The sequence below is a fragment of the Camellia sinensis genome, chromosome 1 (genome assembly GCF_055761805.1).
Source record: "Camellia sinensis isolate YWXY chromosome 1, ASM5576180v1, whole genome shotgun sequence".
NCBI classification, from domain to species: domain Eukaryota; kingdom Viridiplantae; phylum Streptophyta; class Magnoliopsida; order Ericales; family Theaceae; genus Camellia; species Camellia sinensis.
Window position 1 is genome coordinate 32499532 of NC_138961.1, and position 22109 is coordinate 32521640.

At 41.4% G+C, this 22109-nt stretch overlaps 2 protein-coding genes across 2 annotated transcripts; both read right to left on the reverse strand.

Annotated features, from left to right (window-relative positions):
• Positions 1 to 14621: 14621 nt before the first annotated feature.
• Positions 14622 to 20726, reverse strand: LOC114310085 (midasin-like). The gene is made up of 8 exons (XM_082875667.1): positions 17797 to 20726; positions 16963 to 17112; positions 16332 to 16759; positions 16062 to 16163; positions 15742 to 15966; positions 15527 to 15598; positions 15334 to 15405; positions 14622 to 14936 (listed from the first exon to the last, which is right to left on the reverse strand). The coding sequence occupies exons 3-6, from the start codon at positions 16500 to 16502 to the stop codon at positions 15530 to 15532; spliced, it is 567 nt and encodes a 188-aa protein (XP_082731793.1). The 5' UTR covers positions 16503 to 16759; positions 16963 to 17112; positions 17797 to 20726; the 3' UTR covers positions 14622 to 14936; positions 15334 to 15405; positions 15527 to 15529.
• On the reverse strand, positions 19934 to 20683 carry LOC114268404 (protein VACUOLELESS GAMETOPHYTES). Its single transcript, XM_028209583.2, has one exon. It carries the CDS (start codon positions 20681 to 20683, stop codon positions 19934 to 19936), a length of 750 nt encoding a protein of 249 aa, XP_028065384.2.
• Positions 20727 to 22109: the final 1383 nt, after the last annotated feature.

Consider the following 22109-nt stretch of genomic DNA (forward strand, 5'->3'; position numbering starts at 1 on the left):
TTTTGAAAATAGTTCATTCATTTTTCTAAAAACAAATATGATAAAGTTACATAGTTGTACGGGAAAGAAATAAACCTTCTCGTATAATCCTGTTGATCAAGTCTGCGTTCCTTCGTACGTCGTCGCTTTACTCCCTGAAAACACAAACGTGAGCTAGCCGGTGGGTGTGTGCCGGATACCTCTCCGATGCCTAATTCAGCAAAATAGACAAATAGACAAAAAGCTCTGTGTGTTCGGGAATCAAAGTTGTGTTACCTCTCCATAAGTGATGTTATGAGCTTTTATAGGTTCCGTGTGGCACAATCCTAATAGGACTTTTACTCCTCCATGTAGAGTCCTCATAGGAATCACATTCCTGAAAGATAATACTTATCTTTCAACACCCTCCTCACTGCTTGAACCAAGTGAGATGGTTTTACCATGGTCGAACTCCAATATGACCGAGGTAAGCATGGCTATGCTGAGCCGCAGAGTAGACCGAACTATAGTTAGTTTGGTTCTTCCTTTCACTGCTCTTACCCCGGTTCCTCCTGCACAAACCCTGGCGTGATTAGACCGAGATAACAAAACATCAAGGTCCTGACCGAGCTAAAAAATAGCTAGGTTCTGACCGGGCTATCCATAATATGCCATGACCGGGCTAATTCTGAGTATGGCAACCGGGCTAATCGCCACGCTTCTTTAGACCGGAATAACTTCAAGGCTCTTTTGGATCGGGATAATAATAAGGCGTTCTCCGGACCAGGCTAACTCCAAGCTCCGTTTTATCCAGCCCTTCTTACCGTGGCCCAATGAACGGCCCATTACCTAGCTCGGCCTAATTATATATAAATTACCCTCTCAATTGCCCCTTAATTCCATCTGTATAGCATGATAGGGATTACCTGTTACCAGCCGAGCTAAAAACTTTATCCTTACGATCGAGCTAAACTCTTTAGCCTTTCCAGCCGAGCTGAAAAACCCTTTAGCCTTTCCAGCCGAGCTAAATTTACACCAGGCTGTACCTGTCTGGTCAAAACGTCTCTTCAATCACAGAGACTGAATCGCTTCTCATTCCAAGGACACGCGGCATGCTCTTATTGGCTAAAGGCAGCTGTCACGTCGTCTTCGTACCTCGTGTTTTTTGAACAGTTCCCGCCTTTTTCCCTTCTCTTTTCACAAAACAAGCCCTAATGCTTTCAATCATTCACTTTATTATTCAACTTCTCTCTCTTGCGAGTCTCTGACACTCCTCGCTCCTGAGCTTGCTGAGTTCGTGTTCTTCACTGTCTTTGTTTCCATCTTTAGTTTCTTCCTCTTGACCTGGTAAGCCACTCAAATCTGTCTTGTTTTTGTTGTCTTCGCATTTGTTTTTTACAATTCATGGCATATTGTTTTGTGTTTTTGCAAAACACATTTTCTGCTTGGTCATGCGTTTTTCTGGAAAAAAACTTAGTAATAGAATCACTTGAACTTACGAAATAACCTGAGAAACACTGGTTTCGATCCCAAATAAATATGCAATCGGACTTAGAAGTTGTTTGCCTTGGTCGTAAGCCTAGCCATACCTGGCAACCAAACTGAAACTTGCGCCATACTTGTAGCTTCCTTAAGTCAAACCACCATTTGTTTCAACTAGCCGAACTACTGAACCGCGCTAGATCTGCGCAATGCCACACTAGAGAGCCTCAACACTGACCGAGCTAAAAGTTGGGGCTAGACCAACTTCCTTAGTTAAAACCGGTCTAAGAAAGCTGTCCCAAAGGCTCGACTGAGCTAAATCTCTTCGCTCAAACGGAGCTAAAACTGCGTAGCCAAACTAGGGCTTTATTTATCTTGCCTTTGTTTCTTGTAGCACGATCCAATGATCAGTGCTTAACACTTCTTTTTTTACTTTGCAGACTTAGGTTGCCCAGGCACTCCTTTTAGCGCTCAACTGTGCTACTCAGCATTATTCTCCGACCGAGCCAACACCCAAGTATAACTTATTCATAACTTAAACTAAAAAAGGGAAAGTATAGGTTTTTAGTTAACTCACCTGGTGCAATGGCTGAATTTCGAAAGGATTATAACATCCCTGATGATGTTCACCTCACCTTAGCCGACCTAGATATCACACCATGGGGAAACCAAGGCTTTGTCCCTTTTAATGTTATTTCCATTGTGGAGTGCGGTCTACGCTTCCCAGTACAGCCCTTACTCTGTGAATTCCTCAAGCAAACCAAACTCTGCCTTACCCAACTTTCCACCAATTCTTACAGCATAATAAACGGAATAGCCGAGCTAAACCGCCGGGCTGGCCTTAACCTTGGTCTTGCCGAGCTCTTCCATCAGTATTCCATAGGATCAGCCGAAGATGGCTGGGTTTACTACTTACGAATAAAGCGCCGGCGTGAAAAAATAATAAAGGACACACTGGACAAAAACTTGAACGATAATGATTTTTTCTGAGTATCTGGGAATTTTGAAGACCACCAAGCCCAGATCCTAAGACACAGAATAAACTGGAACAAGGGTGTAGTCGGTAGGGTTACCCCGGCTTTACTGCATTCTTCTTGTTATTTCGGTTTTCTGATTGTGAACCGAACCTAATGTTGTCTTCTTTTTTGTAGATAAGAACTTTCTTAAGTCCCAATATAGTTACCTCAACTTAAACGTGCTTCGCGCCGCGCTGCGATATCCAGACCGAAGTTGGACTGACCTGTTGAATTTTGAACCGACCCACCGATACAGTGGAAAACGAAGGACTAGGGTAACTAACTTTCTTTTAGAAGCTTCTCCTGAACCGGACCCATCCTTGCCTCAAATCAACCTTATCTCTCTTATTGCCAAACAAGAAATGGCCAAAAAGAGAGCCGTGCGAGCCCTTCTCACTGAAACAAACCCAACCGAGGTACCACCAGCCGGTTAACCTCAGGAGACTGTGGTGGCCCTTCCATCTCACCAACCCTCATCATCCCGCCAAAGGAAGCGTGCCCGGACTACTCCAACCGAGCAACGTCTGGTTGATGAAGACAAAACCGTGGTTCCTCAAACCACTCCGCCAAGCCCTCCACCGAGCCCACAACCGGAGCGCTCTGACCGAGCTACCTCTTCCAAGTGGGCTCCAAAAATCACCTTTCAGAACCGTGCTATCACGGATTCGGACTCAGTGGTCGCAGAAAAAGACTACCTGATGGCCTTCAACTTGGCTAAAGGTGTTTGTCTTCCAGCCGACATGAGGCACCACGACCACCTGACCGAGCTGAAGGCCCTTCGCTTGTCCACAAAATTCATGGTGCTGGTAAGTTGCCCTTTTACTTTATTTTTTCTAAAGAAATTTGTCCAATTTTCAGCTCGGTTATACTGAAAAAGTGTCTTACCATCCTTTTGCAGGCCATACAGAAAAACCATATCGCTCACAAGCGAGTGTTGGAACTAAGGAAAGCAACAAGGTAGGCCATGGCAGAAGCTGAAGCCAAAACAGCCGAGCTAAAAACATATCAACAGAAGACCGCCGAGCTAGAGGCTGAGGTCACCCGTCTGACCGAACTAGTTACCTCGGCTAACGCTGATAAACAAAGGTCCCTAACTGTGATGAAAGATAAATACCTGCGTGAACTGACCAAGCTTGAAGGCAAGAAGAACGCTGAGATCGCCGAGCTGCAAAAGAAGGCAGATGACGCGGATGCTCAAGGTTTCAAGGAGGGGGAGGCTCTTTACATTAAGCAATGTGAGGCAGCCAATGACTTGTTCTTTAAATGCGGATGGAGGGCGGCCGTGGCCCAGCTCGGTCATGGACCAGAGACCGAGGTTTTCAACCCTCCTCCGTATTTTATCCCGGGTTCGATGACGGAGTACGCTGCGTCCGTTCAGCAACAGTTTCTTCAGTCTGAGGATGATGAAGAAGAAACCGAGCCAGACAATGCTCCGGTCGTTCTAAATAATGCCCCGGTTGATAATGAACCTGTTGTTCAGTCAACTGAGTTGGAGCCACCGGTTGAAGATCTGACGACCGAGATACCAGATGAGACTGGGCTACCAGATGAAACCGGACTCCGAGTTGTACTTGACGCGAAAATAGACGCCCTTTTTGCTTGATTCTGTACCTTTTTTTTTTTAAACCTTTGGACAATTGTAATCGGGCTGAAGTAACATCCTTCTGTACTTGTGAACTTTGAATGAATGCTTCTTTTTTGTTCAAACTCTTATTTCGGTTGATCTTTATGCTTGTACTTTTACTTTCTAACTGATGTCTTGCATGAGGTTCAGCATTCTCTTGCCGAGATACTTTATCCCGGTCTTAACATTACAACTATAAGTATACCTGCCAATCACTCTTTAGCCGAGATCCCTACCTCGGCTGAAGAATACTAAAAGTTGGTTTAATCCAGCCAACCACTCTTTAGCCGATGTCCTTACTTCGGCTGAAGAGTACCAAGAGTTGGTTTAGTTCAGCCAACCACTCTTTAGCCGAGATTCTTACCTCGGCTGAAGAGTACTAAGAGTTGGTTTAATCCAGCCAACCATTCTTTAGCCGATATCCTTAGTTCGACTGAAGAGTACGAAGAGTTGGTTTAATCCAGCCAACCACTCTTTAGTCGAGATCCTTACCTCGGCTGAAGAATACTAAGAGTTGATTTAATTCAGCCAACCTTTAGATTGGTTTTTCCAGCTAACCCAGAGTAAAGTGTTTGGTTATTCCAACCAAACGTCCTGCGGCCTGGATCCTAATCTTGGGCTTAGGAGGGTGTTGGTTTTTCCAGCCAACCTTTAGATTGGTTTTTCCAGCCAACCTGAAGTAAAGTGTTTGGTTATTCCGACCAAACGTCCTGCAGCCTGGATCCTTATCCTGGGCTTAGGAGGGTGTTTGTTTTTCCAGCCAACCTTTAGATTGGTTTTTCCAGCCAACCTAAAGTAAAGTGTTTGGTTATTTCGACCAAACATCCTGCAGCTTGGATCCTTATCCTGGGCTTAGAAAGGGTGTTGGTTTTTCCAGCCAACCTCTAAGTTGGTTTTTCCGGCCAACTATGCTTTCAATGCCCTTAGCCTACTAAAATAACTTTTACAGAATAAAAACACTGATGCTGAAAAGAAAACTACTTGTTTTATTGGGGAAAAGAAAAATTACAAGTATTTTAAAGTAAAGCTAAAAATAAAATAGCTTGAGATTGGCAGTGTTCCATGGTCTAGGAATTGCTTTGCTGTCTTCGTCTTCCAAGTGGTAAGCACCTTTTCCTACTAATCCGATCACTTTGTAAGGTCCTTCCCAATTAGGCCCTAATTTGCCATCTCTTGGGATCAAGGTGTTTCCCATTACTTTGCGTAGTACCCAATCTCCGATTTTGAATTGTCTTGGATGTACTGTCTTGTTGTATTTCCTGGATAACTCTTGTTGGTATGAGGCAATGTGAACCAGTGCTTTTTCTCTTCTTTCTTCGGCGAGGTCGAGCTCCAATGCTATGGCTTCTCCATTCAAGTCTGGATCAAAATTTTCACTTCTAATTGTGGGGAGGCCAACTGTCACGACCCAAACCCGGCCCTATGGGTTTAGCACCGTAACCGGCCAGTAATCCGAGATTACCGAAGGCCCGCAGAACAGTAGTATAGTAAAACAGAGTACAGGGCCTGGCGGAAGCCAAAACAGTAAATAAATAATGTCCATTGAGCTATGTCAGTTTGTATGCCAAAAAGATTTTTCATGCATTCACATATGCAAACAGTACAGTCTATACAAAATTTACAGTCACACAGTACAGGGACCTAATCCCTTGATAACAGTACGGTTAGCAGTTAACAGTCTATACAGCGATCCAAACAGTATGGAGACAGACGGGGGAAAAACAAGACACCCCAAAGCCATAGCATAGAAACTCGGAACCTCGCAGTGAGGCACAAAGGCTGGCTTGACAAAACTGGAGTCTAACCCACGCTCCTAGCTCCGATCTGGTGGCTGAGCACCTACATATATATATATATATATATAAACAGTGAGCTAAAGCCCAGTGAATAACATAATGCGTAAAGGGGTTAAGAATGAAATGTCCTTACAGTATTGAAATCAGTTTATTAAACAATACTTCAGTCTTTCAGTCAGAACAGTTATTCAGTTATATGTAGTACATCCATTAGCATAGCAGTAAACAGTAAGTCTCAAAGACCGAACAGTAATGATGGCCATCAATCAGTAAACAGTAGTGGTCCCACGAGGGAACCGACAGAGATCTCTGTAACAGTAACAGTAAACAGTAGGTGCTAAGGATGCCACAATACAGTTCAGAAGATAGGACATACATTCATTCAGTAAACAACATCAGTTCAGTAAACAGTTAAGTTCAGTATTCAAAAGATAATCATTTGAACATATCTTTACACAATTGTTACTCACAGAGTTTGGGCTACAGTATGCTAGAGCGTGTCTCCCCAGTCGCCAACCCTACACAGTTCACAGGTTGAACACACACTAAGCTATACAGTTGGGAGATAACATACTTTAACCTCTAATGCCTCGGTGTACTCTACATCTATCCTCAACAAGATGTCTTAAACTAGGCCTAAGAATGCCTAGAATGGAATGATGATGCAAAGATGTGATCAGAAGACTGTTTCAAGATTTTCAGAAAAACAGAGTCCCGCTCAAGCGCATGTTTCCCCGCTCGAGCGGACATGCAACAAAGGTACACGCTCGAGCGTAAACTTTCCCGCTCGAGCGTACTGTAAAAGTACTGGATGGGTGAAATCTCCGCTCGACGCCCGCTCGAGCTTGAGACATGACTCCGCTCGAGCGCCCAATCCTCCGCTCGAGCGGACTGTAAAACAGTGCAGAGAGATGCTGGATGCTCGGATTTTACGCTCGAGCGTCACTTTCCCCGCTCGAGCGGAAGTGCAAAATCTGAAAAAACCAGATTGCACCTCCAAGCCAAAACCAAGTTTAAATGCATCAAAACCAATCCTCTTGGGCCCATTTTCTGGAAAACATTTATAAACACATAGAATAACATGGTTCAAAGCTCAATTTGAGAAATCAAAGCCCAAGGGTGTTTAATTCAAACCCAATTTCAAACCAATTTCATGAACAATATGAACATGCAAACATGCATGAATTCAAATCGATTCAAAGCTTCAAAACATGCTCTAGTGATCCCATTGATCCAAAAACAAGTTGAAAACATGGACCATTACAAGGTTATGGAGATGCATGCACCATTTTACCATGAAATCAACTTACAACTCAACAATTCAAACATGCAAGCATGAAATGAGCTCTATATCAACATGTATGAACTAAAACATGACTTAGCTCTACAATTAGGCATGAACCATGCATGAATCAACTTAAAGACAAAATCAAAAGATGAAATTCATACCTAAGTTCTTTGAATTAGAAGACTAGGAGCTCAAATATACAATCAACCTTCAAGTTCTTCAATTAACAAGCAAAATTCAAGATGGACTTCAAGTCCTCTCACTCTCTCCCTCTCTTGGTCGGCTAGAGCAAGGAAAAAGGGCTGAGGAAATGTTTGTTTCAAGTGTATACAAGGCTCACATGTTATATTGAGATAGTGGCCACTAGGGGTAGTTTGGTAAATAAGGCCAACTTAAGCAATTGATCAATATTTAATCTAATTTACTCACACCTAATCAGTTTTCAGATAATTATACCATAAATCACATTAATTATGACAATCATAAAACATTAATCAATTCCAGATTCGGCCGCCGATAAGGCCTTCAATGAGCAGTTTAAACACTAAAATACGAACAGATCAAATAAACAATCAACAGATAGAATGCAATTCAAACGTACATACTCAGTCAATTCAGTTCCAGTTTTCAGTCAGTCAGTTCAGTACTTTAACCAGTCCAATTATCAGTCGTAATCAATTCAGTTTAATGGTAATCGATGGTTATCGGTAATCAAGCAGTCATTAATCGATAAACAGTATGGGGGTTGTTACACCAACTTCCAGCGGGATTACTGCTTCCATGCCATAGGCTAAGGAGAATGGTGTTTCTCTTGTTGATCGTCGAGGTGTGGTGCGGTAAGCCCATAAAACATGAGGAAGTTCCTCAGCCCATTTGCCTTTTGCTCTTTCTAACCTTTTCTTCAGTCCATCCAAGATGACCTTGTTTAATGCTTCCGCCTGGCCGTTGGCTTGGGGATATGCCGGTGTAGAATTGTAGAACTCTATCTTGTATTCTTCACAAAAGCCTCTAAAGATTCTGCCATCAAACTGAGTGCCGTTGTCTGATATTAGGGCTTTGGGTATGCTGAATCGAGTAATGATATTTTGCCAGACGAACTTCTTCACATCTTTTTCCTTGATTAATGCCAATGCTTCTGCTTCCACCCACTTTGTGAAGTAGTCTGTTGCTGCGAGAAAGAACTTCCTGTTTACGGGTGCTGTTGGAAGTGGTCCTACTATATCCAAGCCCCACATTGCAAAGGGCCATGGGCTGGTCAATGGTAGGAGTTCTTTGGTTGGCTGATGTATTTGGTGTGCGAACTTCTGACATTTCTCGCACTTCTTCACATACTTCTCCGAGTCTGCCTGCATGTATGGCCACCAGTATCCTTGTGAAATGGCTCTGTAAGCTAACGATCTTCCTCCTTGGTGGCTTCCGCACACGCCTTCGTGTATTTCGAACAAGAATGCTTCCACTTTGCTGGGGTGAACACACTTTAGATGAGGTCCTGAGAATGATTTTTTGTACAATGTCATAGAAGGGGAGAGCCAAAATCGCTATGACTTTGTTCTAATTTTGTTGGCTTCTTTATTTTCTTTTGGCAAGACGCCGTCTTTTAAGAATAGTATGATGGGATCCATCCACGAAGGGCCTGGTTTGGCGCAACATACCTCTTATGCTTCGGGGTCTTCAATGCTTGGTCTTGGTAGGTAGTCAATTAGCAGTGGGTGAGGGATGGAAGTATCTGCCATTGAAGCAAAGCCTGCTAGTTCGTCTGCTCTGCTGTTTTTCTCCCTGCCAATCTGTTTTATCCTTACTACTTCAAATTTCTTGATCTCTGTTCTGACCAACTCTTGGTACTTGGCCATTCTGTCACCATTTGTTTCGTAGTCGCCAGAAATTTGGTTTACCACCAACCGTGAGTCGCTGTAGACCATTAACTTGGTGGCCTTCATGTAGAATGCTAATTTGAGACCTGCAAGAAGCGCTTCATATTCCGCTTCGTTGTTTGATGCTGGGAATCCAAGGTTGACTGCTTGCTCCACAACCAGGTCGTCTGGTGAGATGAGGACTATGCCAAGTCCCGCACCATGCCGGTTGGATGCTCCGTCCACAAAGAGCTTCCACATCTCTCCAACGAATAATTTCCAACAAGTGGAGGGATCAGATGATGCCGTGGGGTCAAGAATGTTGCTGGTGTCTTCTTCAAGGTCCATACTTGCTGTATGCCCCTCGCTATCTGATTGAACCAAGTCTTTATTTGTTGGTGAGTCTTGGCTTGGTGTAGCATGGTTTGCTTCTACCTTGCTCTCTTTACTCTGGTCTGCCTTGGGGTCCGACTGAGTATCCTGCACCAGGGGTTGCACTATTCCGGCGTCAACCTCCATCCTTAGTTCGGTTGCATTAGTCAAGTCGACTGGGCAGATATGATGACTTCCAAGAGTAAATTCTGCGACAAAGTCTGCCAAAGCTTGGGCTTTTATCGTGGTTCTGGGTTAGAACTTGATGTCAAATTGTCCCAACTCTACTGCCCACTTCAAGATTCGCCTAGAAAAGTTTGCCGTCTCAAACAAAGCTTTTAATGGGAAAGCTGTGAGGACGACTATGGTGTGGGCGTGGAAGTAGTGCGACAACTTCCTTGAGGCCATCATTAAGGCCAAGGCCAGTTTTTCCAGTGGCAAGTACCTCGTTTTAGCGCCCAGCAATGTTTTGTTGACATAATACATGGGAAGATGTTGGACTCCTTTTGCACGGACCAATACTGCGCTAATTGCGTGCTGAGAGACCGCCAAGTACAGGAAGAGTTCTTCTCCAGGTATTGGGGTGACAAGCAGTGGTGGAGAAGACATGTATACCTTCAAGTTTTCCAGAGCGCGGTCGCATTCTTCGTCCCACTCGAACTTGGATTTTAATGCTAGAAAAAATGGTCGTAGTCTGTCTGACGACTGGCTAATGAATCGGTTGAGTGCAGCTGCCATGCCGGTGAGATGCTGCACTTCTTTTACTGAGTTAGGCCTCTCCAGATCCTAAATAGCTTTAATCTGGGAGGGGTCTGCCTCAATACCCCGGTTGGTCACCAGGAAGCCTAGGAATTTGCCAGATCCTACATCGAACGCGCACTTAGATGCATTAAGGTGCAACTTGTGTCTCTTCAGAATCTGGAACATCTCACCTAGGTCCCTCAGATGGTCGTTCTCATCCTTGCTTTTGACCACCATGTCGTCGATGTAAGCCTCCATTGTTCTGCCTAACAACGGCTCGAACATCTTAGTGACCATTCTTTAGAATGTTGCCCTTGCGTTCTTTAGGCCAAATGGCATGACCTTGTAGCAATACAGTCCTCTTGGAGTTGTAAAGGACGTGACCTATTGGTCTGGTCTGTACATGGCGATCTGATGGTAGCCTCTGTATGCATCAAGAAAGCTAAGTCGGTTGTGCCTTGCCGTTAGGTCTACCAGTTGATCTATCCGTGGCAGGGGGAAGCTGTCCTTTGGGCATGCTTTGTTGACTGTCTTATAGTCGACGCAGACACGCCATTTGCCATTCTTTTTTGGTACCACGACTGTGTTGGAAATCTATCTGGGGTAGTGTACCTCTCTGATAGCTCATGCCTCTAACAGATTTCCCACTTCTTCCGTAATTATTTCGGCGTGGTGGAGTGCCGATCTGCGAGTGCGCTGAATGATTGGTCTGGCGGATGGGTGGACATTGAGTTGGTGACAGATGAAGTTTGGATCAATGCCTGGCATGTCGTAAGGTGTCCAGGCGAATACTTCGATGTTAGAGGTTAAGAATTCCAAAACCTGTAATCTCTCAGTGCTGGACAACGACGATCCGAGCAAAAAGAATTTATCCGGATTCTTTTCATCTATTCTTACTTCTACCAAGTCTTCCACCGCTTTTTGGTCAGCTGCTTTGCCGACATCTGCGAACAGTTCATTGCTCTCAGGTTCTTCCACCGAATGAACATATCCCTTGGCAGCGCGGCTGCCATTAACCGTGACAAAGCATTTCTTGGACATAATTTGGTCTCCAAAGACCTCTTCAATTACCTCGGTTTCATTAGGGAATCGCATTACTTGATGGTAGGATGAAGCTACCGCTCGTATGGCATGCAGCCATGTTCTTCCCAAGATTATATTGTAAGTGGAAGGGACCTTCAACACCCAAAATTTCACTTGTTTTGTCACGCTTCCTGCCCTAACTGGCAGGATAATTTTGCCGACTGGCCATTCTGGCATTGAGTTGAATCTGATCAGGGGGGATACAACTGGGGCCAGGTCTTTGTCCTCTAATTTTAGTTGTTTAAAGGTGTCGTAGTACATGATCTCACACGAGCTACCTTGGTCTATCAAAATTCGCTTGACATCGTAGTCCTTGATGCGGAAGGTGACGACCAGTGCATCGTTGTGAGGGCAGTATATTCTTTCCAAGTCCTTGTCGGAAAAAGACATGACATTCGTGGCCTCTGTTCTCCCCTTTTTGATGGTAGGTTGGGCGCTTAGTACCTCTCTTAAGTGCTCAGCCTTTTTTATCATGCCCCTGAGCTCGCATACGCACTCAGGTTCGAATACTCCATGAATCACGTTGATCACGCCTTGAGGTGGGGGGTCGATTGGCATACCGTTCGGGTGATCGTCATTCTGGGAGGCTGGCTGCGCCCCTCCTTCATTGTATTTATCTAGGTGACCGGCTGCCACCAACTCCTCTAAATGCTGTCTCAATGGTGTGCAATTTTCAGTGCGGTGCCCTTTTTCTTTATGAAAGGTGCACCGCGATCTTTCGTCGTAGTCCTTCTGAGCTTCTCCTAGCTTGGCAGGTCATCTGACGAAAGGTTCATCGCGTATCTCGCTTAGGATTCGGTAGATTGGTTTTTTGAATACCGTGGTAATGGCAGTGCAGATTCTCAACCATCTTTTATCCTGGTCTTCTCCGTTGTCCCGCCTACCTCGTCCGTTTTTGTTTGGACGTTCTACTGCGTTAACCTTTGTCGCGGTCTTTTTATCTGGTACTGTGATCGTGCTAGACTTTGATTTAGCACGAGCGCCATCTTCTTCTACCCGAATGTGTTGGTGCACTCTCTCCATTAAGGCCTCCATTGTGAGAGGTGGTATCATAGTGATTGAGTCCCTCAGTCTGTTCCTGACTGGAAGGCCTCTTTTGTACTGTGCGATAGCGAGATTGGTGGGACAGTCCCCAATCTGGTTGAAGGTCTCCCAGTAACGGTTATTGTAGGATTTTAATGACTCTTTTTCGCCCATATCGATGGAGAGCAGTTGATCAATTTCCACCGGGGTTTTGGTGTTCGTTCTGAACCTAGTAACGAATGCCTCCGCCAATTGCGCCCAGGAGGCTATGCTGCCTTCTGAAAGTTTTTCGAACCAAGTCAAGCCTAGATCACCAAGGCTTGATGGGAAGATGATGCACATTAAAGCTTCGTTCCGTCGGTATACTGCCATAACCTAACGAAAGTGGCTTAGGTGCATGTAAGGGTCTGTCTTTTCTTCGTACGTGGTAAATTTAGGCTGGATGAAGCCTGAGGGTAATGGTGCGTTCTCAATTGCCGAAACGAACGGCGAGCAATGGAGTCTTGCCAACGCTTTATCTGTTGGTTCGTAGGCAAGGTGCGGTATTGGCATCCCAACCTCGACACTTCCATGCGTCCAATGGGCCAACCGCTGAAGGGCTGAAACTTTGTGTGGATTGCGCGTCCTAGCATCCTCCTTCTGTCGCGCCCTTTTTTCAAGCACAGTCCGTAAGTCGGACGATCTAGGCAACTCTGTTTGCCTGGATGATGTATGGTGCGTGTGTGAGGGCCGATAGGTACTTCCTTCTGTGTAAGACCTTAGTGATCCCATTCTCTCAGACTTGGAGTAACGAGTTCTGGAAGTCCTTGATTGAGTGTTGCTCGTCCTGAGGCTTCTACTCTCTGCTTGCGATGTCGTGGTATGCCTACTACGATATTCTGAGTAGCAAGGAGGCGCATTGCCTTTGCGCCCCTCTCCTGTCGCCACCCATTTTTCCCTTGATCTGGCGCTTCATGGCCTCCATGTCCGCCGCCATCTTATCAATTCATCTTGCTCCTTCACGCGGTCCTCCAGAACTTGAGGATCAATCCTCCGCCTTTGTCTGTCAGGACTTTGTGAACGAGAGTGACGGGGGCTGTTAGTCCGCCTCCTTCCCCTTGCATCCCTCCTGGGATTCTGTCGCTGTGGCTCCAAGTCCGCCATGGGAGGAATAGAAGGTAGGCCTTCGCGCCTTGCACCCCCCTCTGGTGTTTGTCCGTCGATGGCGGACTGCGGCAAATCTTCGTTGTGCGCCATTGCTTCTAAAGAGGAAAAGCTTGATCAAGAGGTTTTGTTCTACTCTGATGTTCCCACAGACGGCGCCAATTGTACGGGAAAGAAATAAACCTTCTCGTATAATCCTGTTGATCAAGCCTGCGTTCCTCTGTACGTCGTCACTTTACTCCTTGAAAACACAAACGTGAGCTAGCCGGCGGGTGTGTGCCGGATACCTCTCCGATGCCTAAGTCAGCAAAATAGACAAATAGACAAAAAGCTCTGTGTGTTCGGGAATCAAAGTTGTGTTACCTCTCCATAGGTGATGTTATGAGCTTTTATAGGTTCCGTGTGGTACAATTCTAATAGGACTTTTACTCCTTCATGTAGAGTCCTCCTAAGAATCACATTCCTGAAAGATAATGCTTATCCTTCAACACCCTCCTCACTGCTTGAACCAAGTGAGATGGTTTTACCATGGTCGGACTCCAATATGACCGAGGTAAGCATGGCTATGCTGAGCCGCAGAGTAGACCGAACTATAGCTAGTTTGGTTCTTCCCACTACAACAATTAACACTTTTAGCAACAAAAAAATTGGTCGCTAAAAGTCTATTTTTAGTCGGCAAAAGTTGTCCGCGACCAATTTTTTTGGTCGCTAGTTTGGTTGCCAATTGAGGGTCGGCAAAAGTAATTCGCAACCAAAATTTTCGTTGGTCGGCAAAAGTTGGATTTGCCGACTAAATTTTTGGTCGCTAAATATTTAATTACCGCGACTAATTCATTTTGTCGCTAAAACACTTTGGTCGCGAAAAGTCGCCTTTTGCCGACCAAATTTCTTAGTCGCCAATTGACACATTTCTCAACCAAAAAGTTTGGTCGTCATTTGTGACATTTCGCGACCAAAAATTTCGGTCGCCAATTGTGACATTGTGCGACCAAAATTAGTTTGGTTGCCAATTGTTACTTTTCACAACCAAAACTGTTGGTCGGCAAAAGTGAGTTTCCACAACCAACAAAATTTTTGGTCGGCAATAGATGTATTTTTTGCGACCAAAACTCTTGGTGGACAATTGTCATTTTTTGTGAAAAAAAATAATTTATTTGTCGCGACTAATAAATTGGTCGCCAAAGCAGGAAAACAATACACCTATAATATTTAGCAAATTCATAATCAAAATAGGACGAATTCATAATCAAAACAGGTCTTATTATAAAATTTTCTATATCCAAGTTTCAACACATAACTCAGCAGCAGCAACATTGATTCCAAAAACAAGGAACAATTCACAAAACCCTATTCTAAAACCCAAAAAGCAAAAAACAATTCATTCCAACAAAAATTTAACATAATCAGCATCAATTTAAAAAAAAAAGAACATCTGGTGTTAACAAGGTTGAGTATTGTTGAGTATTGTTGTTCTTTTTTATGTAGGGCATCCAGCTCCTTTTTGGCCTCTGCAAATCTCTCTTTGTCGTACGCGTCAACAAGGTAAACTACAGAATCCACCTGCATGATGATAAAAAATTATATACTATTTGTGAACAAAATTCAATAAGCACTGTCATATAAATGAGCTGTGATTTGTCCTTTTCGTGCCTTGACAGTGAAAAAAACTAACAGCAATAACAATAACAGGATGGAAAATTAAATCGCTTTGTGTAATCAATTATACATTGATGAAAACACTGAAGGTCAAATAAAAATCATTCACCAAAGCTTAACATGCTTTAATTACAACATTTGCAAATTCATCATTTTCCAAATATATTTCGGGATTTCACCAGAAATGTTGCAGTTTCTCAAAACCCTAAATACGAAAAAAATGAATAAAATTAAACGATGAAACTCACCTATACACACTATAAATATTGAACATTACAAATTATATAATCATCAAACATACAATCTTACTAGCCCTGTAGTGTTGCTCAAAGTAGGAAATTCCTGAGCCATCCCATTTATGTCACTGATTCTCCTGGTCAAAGAGATCACACCATGAGCAATTCCATCAACAGTACGCTATCAACCAAATAAATCAACAAAATAACATTACCTCCTAAAACTACTTTGTTGCTATAAGAATGTTTTGTACTCACAATTCAGTTAATTGATTCAAAGGGGATATGTTTGATGGAATGGGTCCCTCCAATCCATTTCCATGCATTTCTCTTCATCGACACAAATTAGAATTGAATGATTATATACAAATAACAGAAAAACCATCACAAATATTGTAACTTTCTTTATGGATGAAAAGACACTGTTAGAAAAACAACTATACACACACAGCACAAACACAAATTATAATTACCTTTTCAGCAACTTTTTCATCAGAAAGCAATTCCTGCCATTCTGAAAGTATCTCATTTTCTAATGAACCACCAAGAGTTGATATGTCAATTTCCATTATGTTCTCTATCTTAAATGCACAAGGCTTGAACTTGAATTGTTGAGCTTCATGATCTTCTTTGGTCTTTACTTCAACTTTCATATTCATCCAAAGGCTAGCAAACTCATCAAATGTCTTATCCAAGAGCTGATTGATAAATACACTATATTAGTTAAAAGCTTTGATGCAAATAAATTTTTGGAATACTTTTGTTTGAAATCCTACAGAGGAGCAATTCTTACAACAAAAGATGCATTATCCATTAATTGGGCCTCAGCAATAGAATGCGCTACACGGAGAAGAATGTTGTGACGTATGGAAGCTTTCAGTTGCAAGTCTGAGACCTGTTATCAATGGGAAGTATTTGAATACACAGCTTCTCATCAATTCAGACAAAAGTCAAGCACATGGGAAACTAGAAGAACCATGAGATACAAAGACAATATGCTCATGAGTCTAATTAAATCAGAACATGTATACAGGCAAGAAATTAAATCAAAGGAGTCACAGACCATCTTATCAGAATTGACATCTCTTGTCGAAGTAACCAAACTTTCCAGCAAATTCATATCCATTGCCTTTGTGTCCATAGGGAAATCTATATCACATGAAGGAAACTTGGCCAACCCACAGTCGATCCTGACAGAAACAGCATCAGATGCAAAGCCTCTAGGAAATCTCATAAATGAATAAATTGTCTCCTGCCAGGTAGTTTTCAAATTTAGCAACGATAGAACCAACGATAAACCTAGTTTCAACGATAGAACCAACGATAAATTTAGCAACGATAGAACCAATGATAAATTTTTTGAATGGCACTTGATAGAACTAACGATAAACCTAGTTTCATTTCATATATAGCAACTTGAACTGGTTGAATTATATCGACGTATGCAGAATATTCATTTGATAGCCGATCAATGAAACGGGTTGCTGTTTCCTGATAGATCAAAAGATAAAATGGATGTCATGAATCATATTTGTAAAATTTTATGAGTAGCTTATTAACTGAACAGCATAATAATTTGAAAGGATACAATTGCATTAAGGAAAAAGTAAAAGGCCTATGTAATAAGCAGTTCATCTAAACGTACAATCAAATAGTTAAAAATGAGTATTCAGTCAAAAACAGCTAATTTATACCTGCCAATTGCACACTTGGTCACTAATCCGTTGTTTGTCCTTGTTATCAACATCTTTGATCAGACCAACAGAAGTTACAACCATTTTAAGAAACTCCTCACATTGATATTTTAACTTTACAAATTTCCTAGGATCAGAGCAGAACACAATCTGCGTGCCGAAACAAAACTCATTAAGAGGGTGTGAAAAAAAAGAAAAATAAAAAAAGAAGATAAGGATAAAGAAAAAAAATATTAAAGCAACAAGAGTTCTCTATTAAAAAAATTTATAGCATTATCATGCAGCCAATTATTAGTTCACACTAAAAATTAAGTAAAATAGCTAAACTTTCCAGAATTGGATCCCCAAATCAATTGGAGCGTAAATATCTAAACTTTATGGCCCCAATACCACTAATCTATGAGATATAATATATTTACAGAGAGACAGAGGTTGGGCTAGAAGTCACTGAACCTTTCGTTTAAGACTTTTACAATAAGCTTTGAGGTTTTCCAATGCCACGCAAACCAAGAATTTATACATCTTAATGATTTTGATTCTCACAGTGCTAGGAACATGAACACACCTATCAGGGTAAGCATAAAGAGGGAAGAAAACAAATATAAACATAATACATGAATTGCTTTAAACATAATACAAATATAAACAAATATTTTTTTACAAATATAACCATCCTCAACTCTTTCAAACATTTCATCATATACCCGGCTTGCAATTTCAATTCGACCCTCTTTTACAAGTGCATTAAGCAAAGAATTGCAAGCAAGAACACTTGGAACAGAATTAGAAGTACTAAACACAGTAGTATAAATTTCAAGGGCTTTATCGACTAACCCAGAATCCGAATATGCTCGAATTACAGCATCCAAAGCTTCCCGAGTCGGTAACTTGTCTTCAACTTTCATACTCTCCAACACAGTCTCAATCTCTGAAAACACTCTAGAGCTGGCCAAGAGCTTAAGAAGAGAAGAATAAGCAAACCCATCAAGAGAACAACCGTATGGGCGTTGAGTGACCCAATCAAAGAACTTCACACCCAATTCGGGGTCGCGAATACGGTCGAGCACCAAATGGGCAATGTCAGATGGGACGATTTCTTCTTCGGAGACGCGAGTTTCGAGGGTGTCTTGCCATTAATTGTGGTGGTGGGTTTTGAGGATGTCACAGAGTTCGTTGACGAGTCGCTTGATGTGGGGTTGAAGGAGAAGGAAGGGGAAGAATTGGGTTGGGGTTGTGACGAGGTTTGATGCGGGAGAGAAGGGTTTTCGACATGAGAGGAAAAATGAGGTTTGGGGAGTCATCTGCTACTTCGAAAGTCTTGTTTCTTTCATTGTTCCACACTTGCAATCCACAACAGTGGTACATGCATACAACTAATGAGTAGTGCGATGGTGGTTCAAATTTCATTTCCCCCCTCAATCTTTCAAATTTCCCCCCAAACTTTTGGCGACCAAACTCTCAAATTAGTCGTAAAAACAGGTTCTTTCGCCAACAAATTTTTTAGTCGCCAAATCTCAATCAACGGCGACTAAAATATTAGTCGCTAAAAGTATAATTTGGCAACTAATTTTTTTTGGTTGCTGAAAATAAATTTTTCGCGACCAAATTTTTGGTCGCCAAAAAATATGTGACCTTCCGCGATCAAATTTGTAGTTGGTCGGCAAAAGTATACCACTTTCTGCGACCAACATATTTTTTGGTCGCCAAAATATAACCTTCTGCGACCAATAATATTTGGTCGCCAAAAATAATGATCATTCGTGACTAATTAATATTTGGTCGCCAAATGTCATTTTTTTGCGACTAAAATTTTTTTGGTCGGCAAAAGTGGTCGCAAAATGTGTAAATTCTTATAGTGTCCTTTCACTACTCTTACCTCGGTTCCTCCTGCACAAGCCCTGGCGTGATTAGACCGAGATAACAAAACATCAAGGTCCTAACCGAGCTAAAAAATAGCTAGGTTCTGACCGGGTTATCCATAATATGCCATGACCGGGCTAATTCTGAGTTTTGCAACCGGGCTAATCGCCACGCTTCTTTAGACCGGAATAACTTCAAAGCTCTTTTGGACCGGGATAATAATAAGGCGTTCTCCGAACCAGGCTAACTCCAAGCTCCGTTTTATCCAACCCTTCTTACCGTGGCCCAATGAACGGCCCATTACCTAGTTCGGCTTAATTTATATATAAATTACCCTCTTAATAGTTATAATTATTATATCAATTTAATTTATTTTATGAATAATTTATATAAAAATACTTCAAATATTAACTTATCGAATCATCACTGAACGGTCAAAAGAGGAGGGGAGTCTCTTTTTTGTGAAAGCTTTTCATGTAATTTGATGTAATTGTTATATAAAACTTGCACAAAAAAAATCAAACTTGCACAATTCGTTTGGGAAGCCATGGTTTGGGTTTTTTTGGCTATTTTAGCCACAAAAAACAAAATAAGCTATTTTAGCCATAACAAACAAAACATCACATCCAACCCATAATCATTTCATTCTTCTCTCACAAAAAAACTCAAAAAAGCCAAAAAGCCCTTCCCAAACTAAACTTTTAAGCCCAGGCTAAAATAACCAAAAAAGTCAAAAAGCTAAAAAGCCAACCCACTTCCCAAACGGAGGCTAAAAGTGTAATAATTTTGCCCAAATGCCATTGTTCCAAAATTTTGGTCCCGATTTTTTTAAATAATATGTTTGTCTAGTAGAGATTGAATTGATATAATAAAAGTTTTAATATAAAATAAATTTAAATAATATATTTATATTTTTGAGTGAAATTCGAGAATGTAATATTATTTGATGATTTTGTCTAGGCTCTATTTTTAATTTTCTTTTACAATTGTCCCTTTTTATTTCAACCAAAAAAAAGAAAGAAAAATGGAGAAGTCAAATGAACATAGAGGATATAAATCATTTGCATAAATTTCAAGCTTAAAAAAAAAAAATAATAATAATAATAATGATTTAGAAGGGAGTTGGAACTCCAAACATAGAATTCAATACTGCTTTAGCTGCCAACTTCCCCACAACAGCATACACCTGTCCAGAATTATTACCACCACCACTCCCACCGTAAACCGGCTGATTTAGATACCCAGTAGCCGGCAGAGGTGGCGGTGGCGGGACCCAAGTGGTGGGAACCCGCCCAGTCATCGCCCTGCCATTAACATCCGATGGCCCCTTAACACAATCCACGTGGACGTCGACGTCACAGGCCCCACACCTGTACCGCCACGTGGAACATCCACGTCGGCAGAGATCACACCAATGGCCAGGCCTGTCCGGCTGAAGAGTGAGCACGTGTTGGGGGTGAAACGCATGTCGCACGTGTAAAGGAAGTTGGGTGCAGAGAGGGTGGGCGTCGAAAGAACACGATTGGCACGTGTAGAAGAGGCCGTTGACGAGGTGGCCGCAGAGGTCGCAGAAGCGGCCGTTAGAGCCGCCAGGGTGGTGGAGGAGGGAGAGGTGGTGGTTGGGATGGAGAGGGGAGAGGAGGGTGGAGGGAGAGGCGGCGCAGTATTCATGGAGGTCGAAGTCGCAGCCGGCGGAGCAGTGGTGGCGGGTTCCGATGCCGAGGGTGTTGCAACCGTCGCATTTGTATTCTGCGGCGGTGTAGATCTTGATGAGGGGGTGGTTTGGGTGGGTGAAGTGGTGGTGGAGAGTTTGGGTTGGTGATGGTGATAGTGCCGGTGATTGAGGTTGTAGTGGAGCCATCTCTTTCTAACTTTTTTTCTCTCTCTAAGACTAAGACAGTAGTGAAAGATGAAGGAATTGTGGTGTGCTACTTATTAGCTAGGACTAGGAAAGAGTTGAAAAATGTTTATTAATTTATTATTTTTATGCAGATTCATCTAGTGAAGAAATATTCGACGATGACGCGTTTGAAGTTATGCAGTAGTATGCACGACAAAGAATAGTGTGAATCTTGTAACAACTTGAAAATGTAACGGAAAGGAAAATTACAGGTTTTGTGACTAACTAGTTTTTATATATTTATTTATTTATTATTATTTTACAAAAATATTGTATACTACAAGGATTTAAGTTATTACACACATTTTTAATAAATTACAGAATATATTATCAACTACTAAGTTATTAAGAATCTCTACTATATTTTGTGAAAATATCCCAAATTTCACTTCAAAAGTGAGCATGTAGTATAGATTTAAAGACAAAATAATATGGCAATGAAGATAGTCTGTTGATTTATTTGTTGGGTGAATTATACTAATAGTTTTTATAGTTTGGGATTTGTATCACTCTGGTTCCTGACTTTTCAATCGTGACATATTTGACCTTGAATTTTGAATCTTGTTTCAAATAAGGACAATTGAAAATATTATTAGATTTTTTAAGGGTAAAATCGTCAATTTGATAAAATATAAATTAATTTGACAAAAATAAATTTCAAACAAATATTTTTGAATTTTTAAAAATTATATCTACCCACTAAAAATAAAATTATTTAAAATTGATAAATCTTTTAGACATTTAATTTTTTTTTTACCAAATTAATTTTTATTATGTGTTTGGATAATGATTATGTAAAATTAATTTTAAAAAATTAATCATGTAATTTTTATCAATTTTACATAATTTTATCATTGGTGGATAAAAATAATTTTTAAAAGTTTAAAAATATTTTTTTTGATATTTATTTTTGTTAAATTAGTTTATATTTTATTAAATTGACGATTTTGCCCTTAAAATTAAACAATGGTATCTTCAATTATCTTTATTTGGAATAAGATTCAAAATTTAAAATCAAATATGTCACAATTAAAAAATCAGGGATCAAAATAACACGATTTGTATAATTTACCCTTATTTTTTTTAATAATTTCTTTTCGGGCAAAGGTGGGTGGGAGAAAGAATTCTAAAATCAAAGATGATTTCGTACACCAAGGACAGAGTGCAACCCCTAAGAATTTGTGGTTCACGCTTATCTCTTGGGGTCACATTATTATTTTTTGGAAGATGGTCCCTGGTTCACCTCACTAATTAGAGCCACCATCTTATATAGCCAATTGAGTTGATCATCAATGAAAGATAATTAAATTAATCAAATATCACTAATTATATGATCGGATGATAATTATTTTATAAAAATAGATGATAAATATAATTTTAATAATAG

Coding starts and splice junctions, on each gene's coding strand:
- LOC114310085 (XM_082875667.1), bottom strand. CDS start 16,502: ATGAGATTTCCTAGAGGCTTTGCATCTGATGCTGTTTCTGTCAGGATC. Junction 15,967..16,061: donor TGGATAATGCATCTTTTGTT/GTAAGAATTGCT, acceptor TTTATCAATCAG/CTCTTGGATAAGACATTTGA. Junction 15,599..15,741: donor ATGAAAAAGTTGCTGAAAAG/GTAATTATAATT, acceptor GTGTCGATGAAG/AGAAATGCATGGAAATGGAT.
- LOC114268404 (XM_028209583.2), bottom strand. CDS start 20,683: ATGGCTCCACTACAACCTCAATCACCGGCACTATCACCATCACCAACC.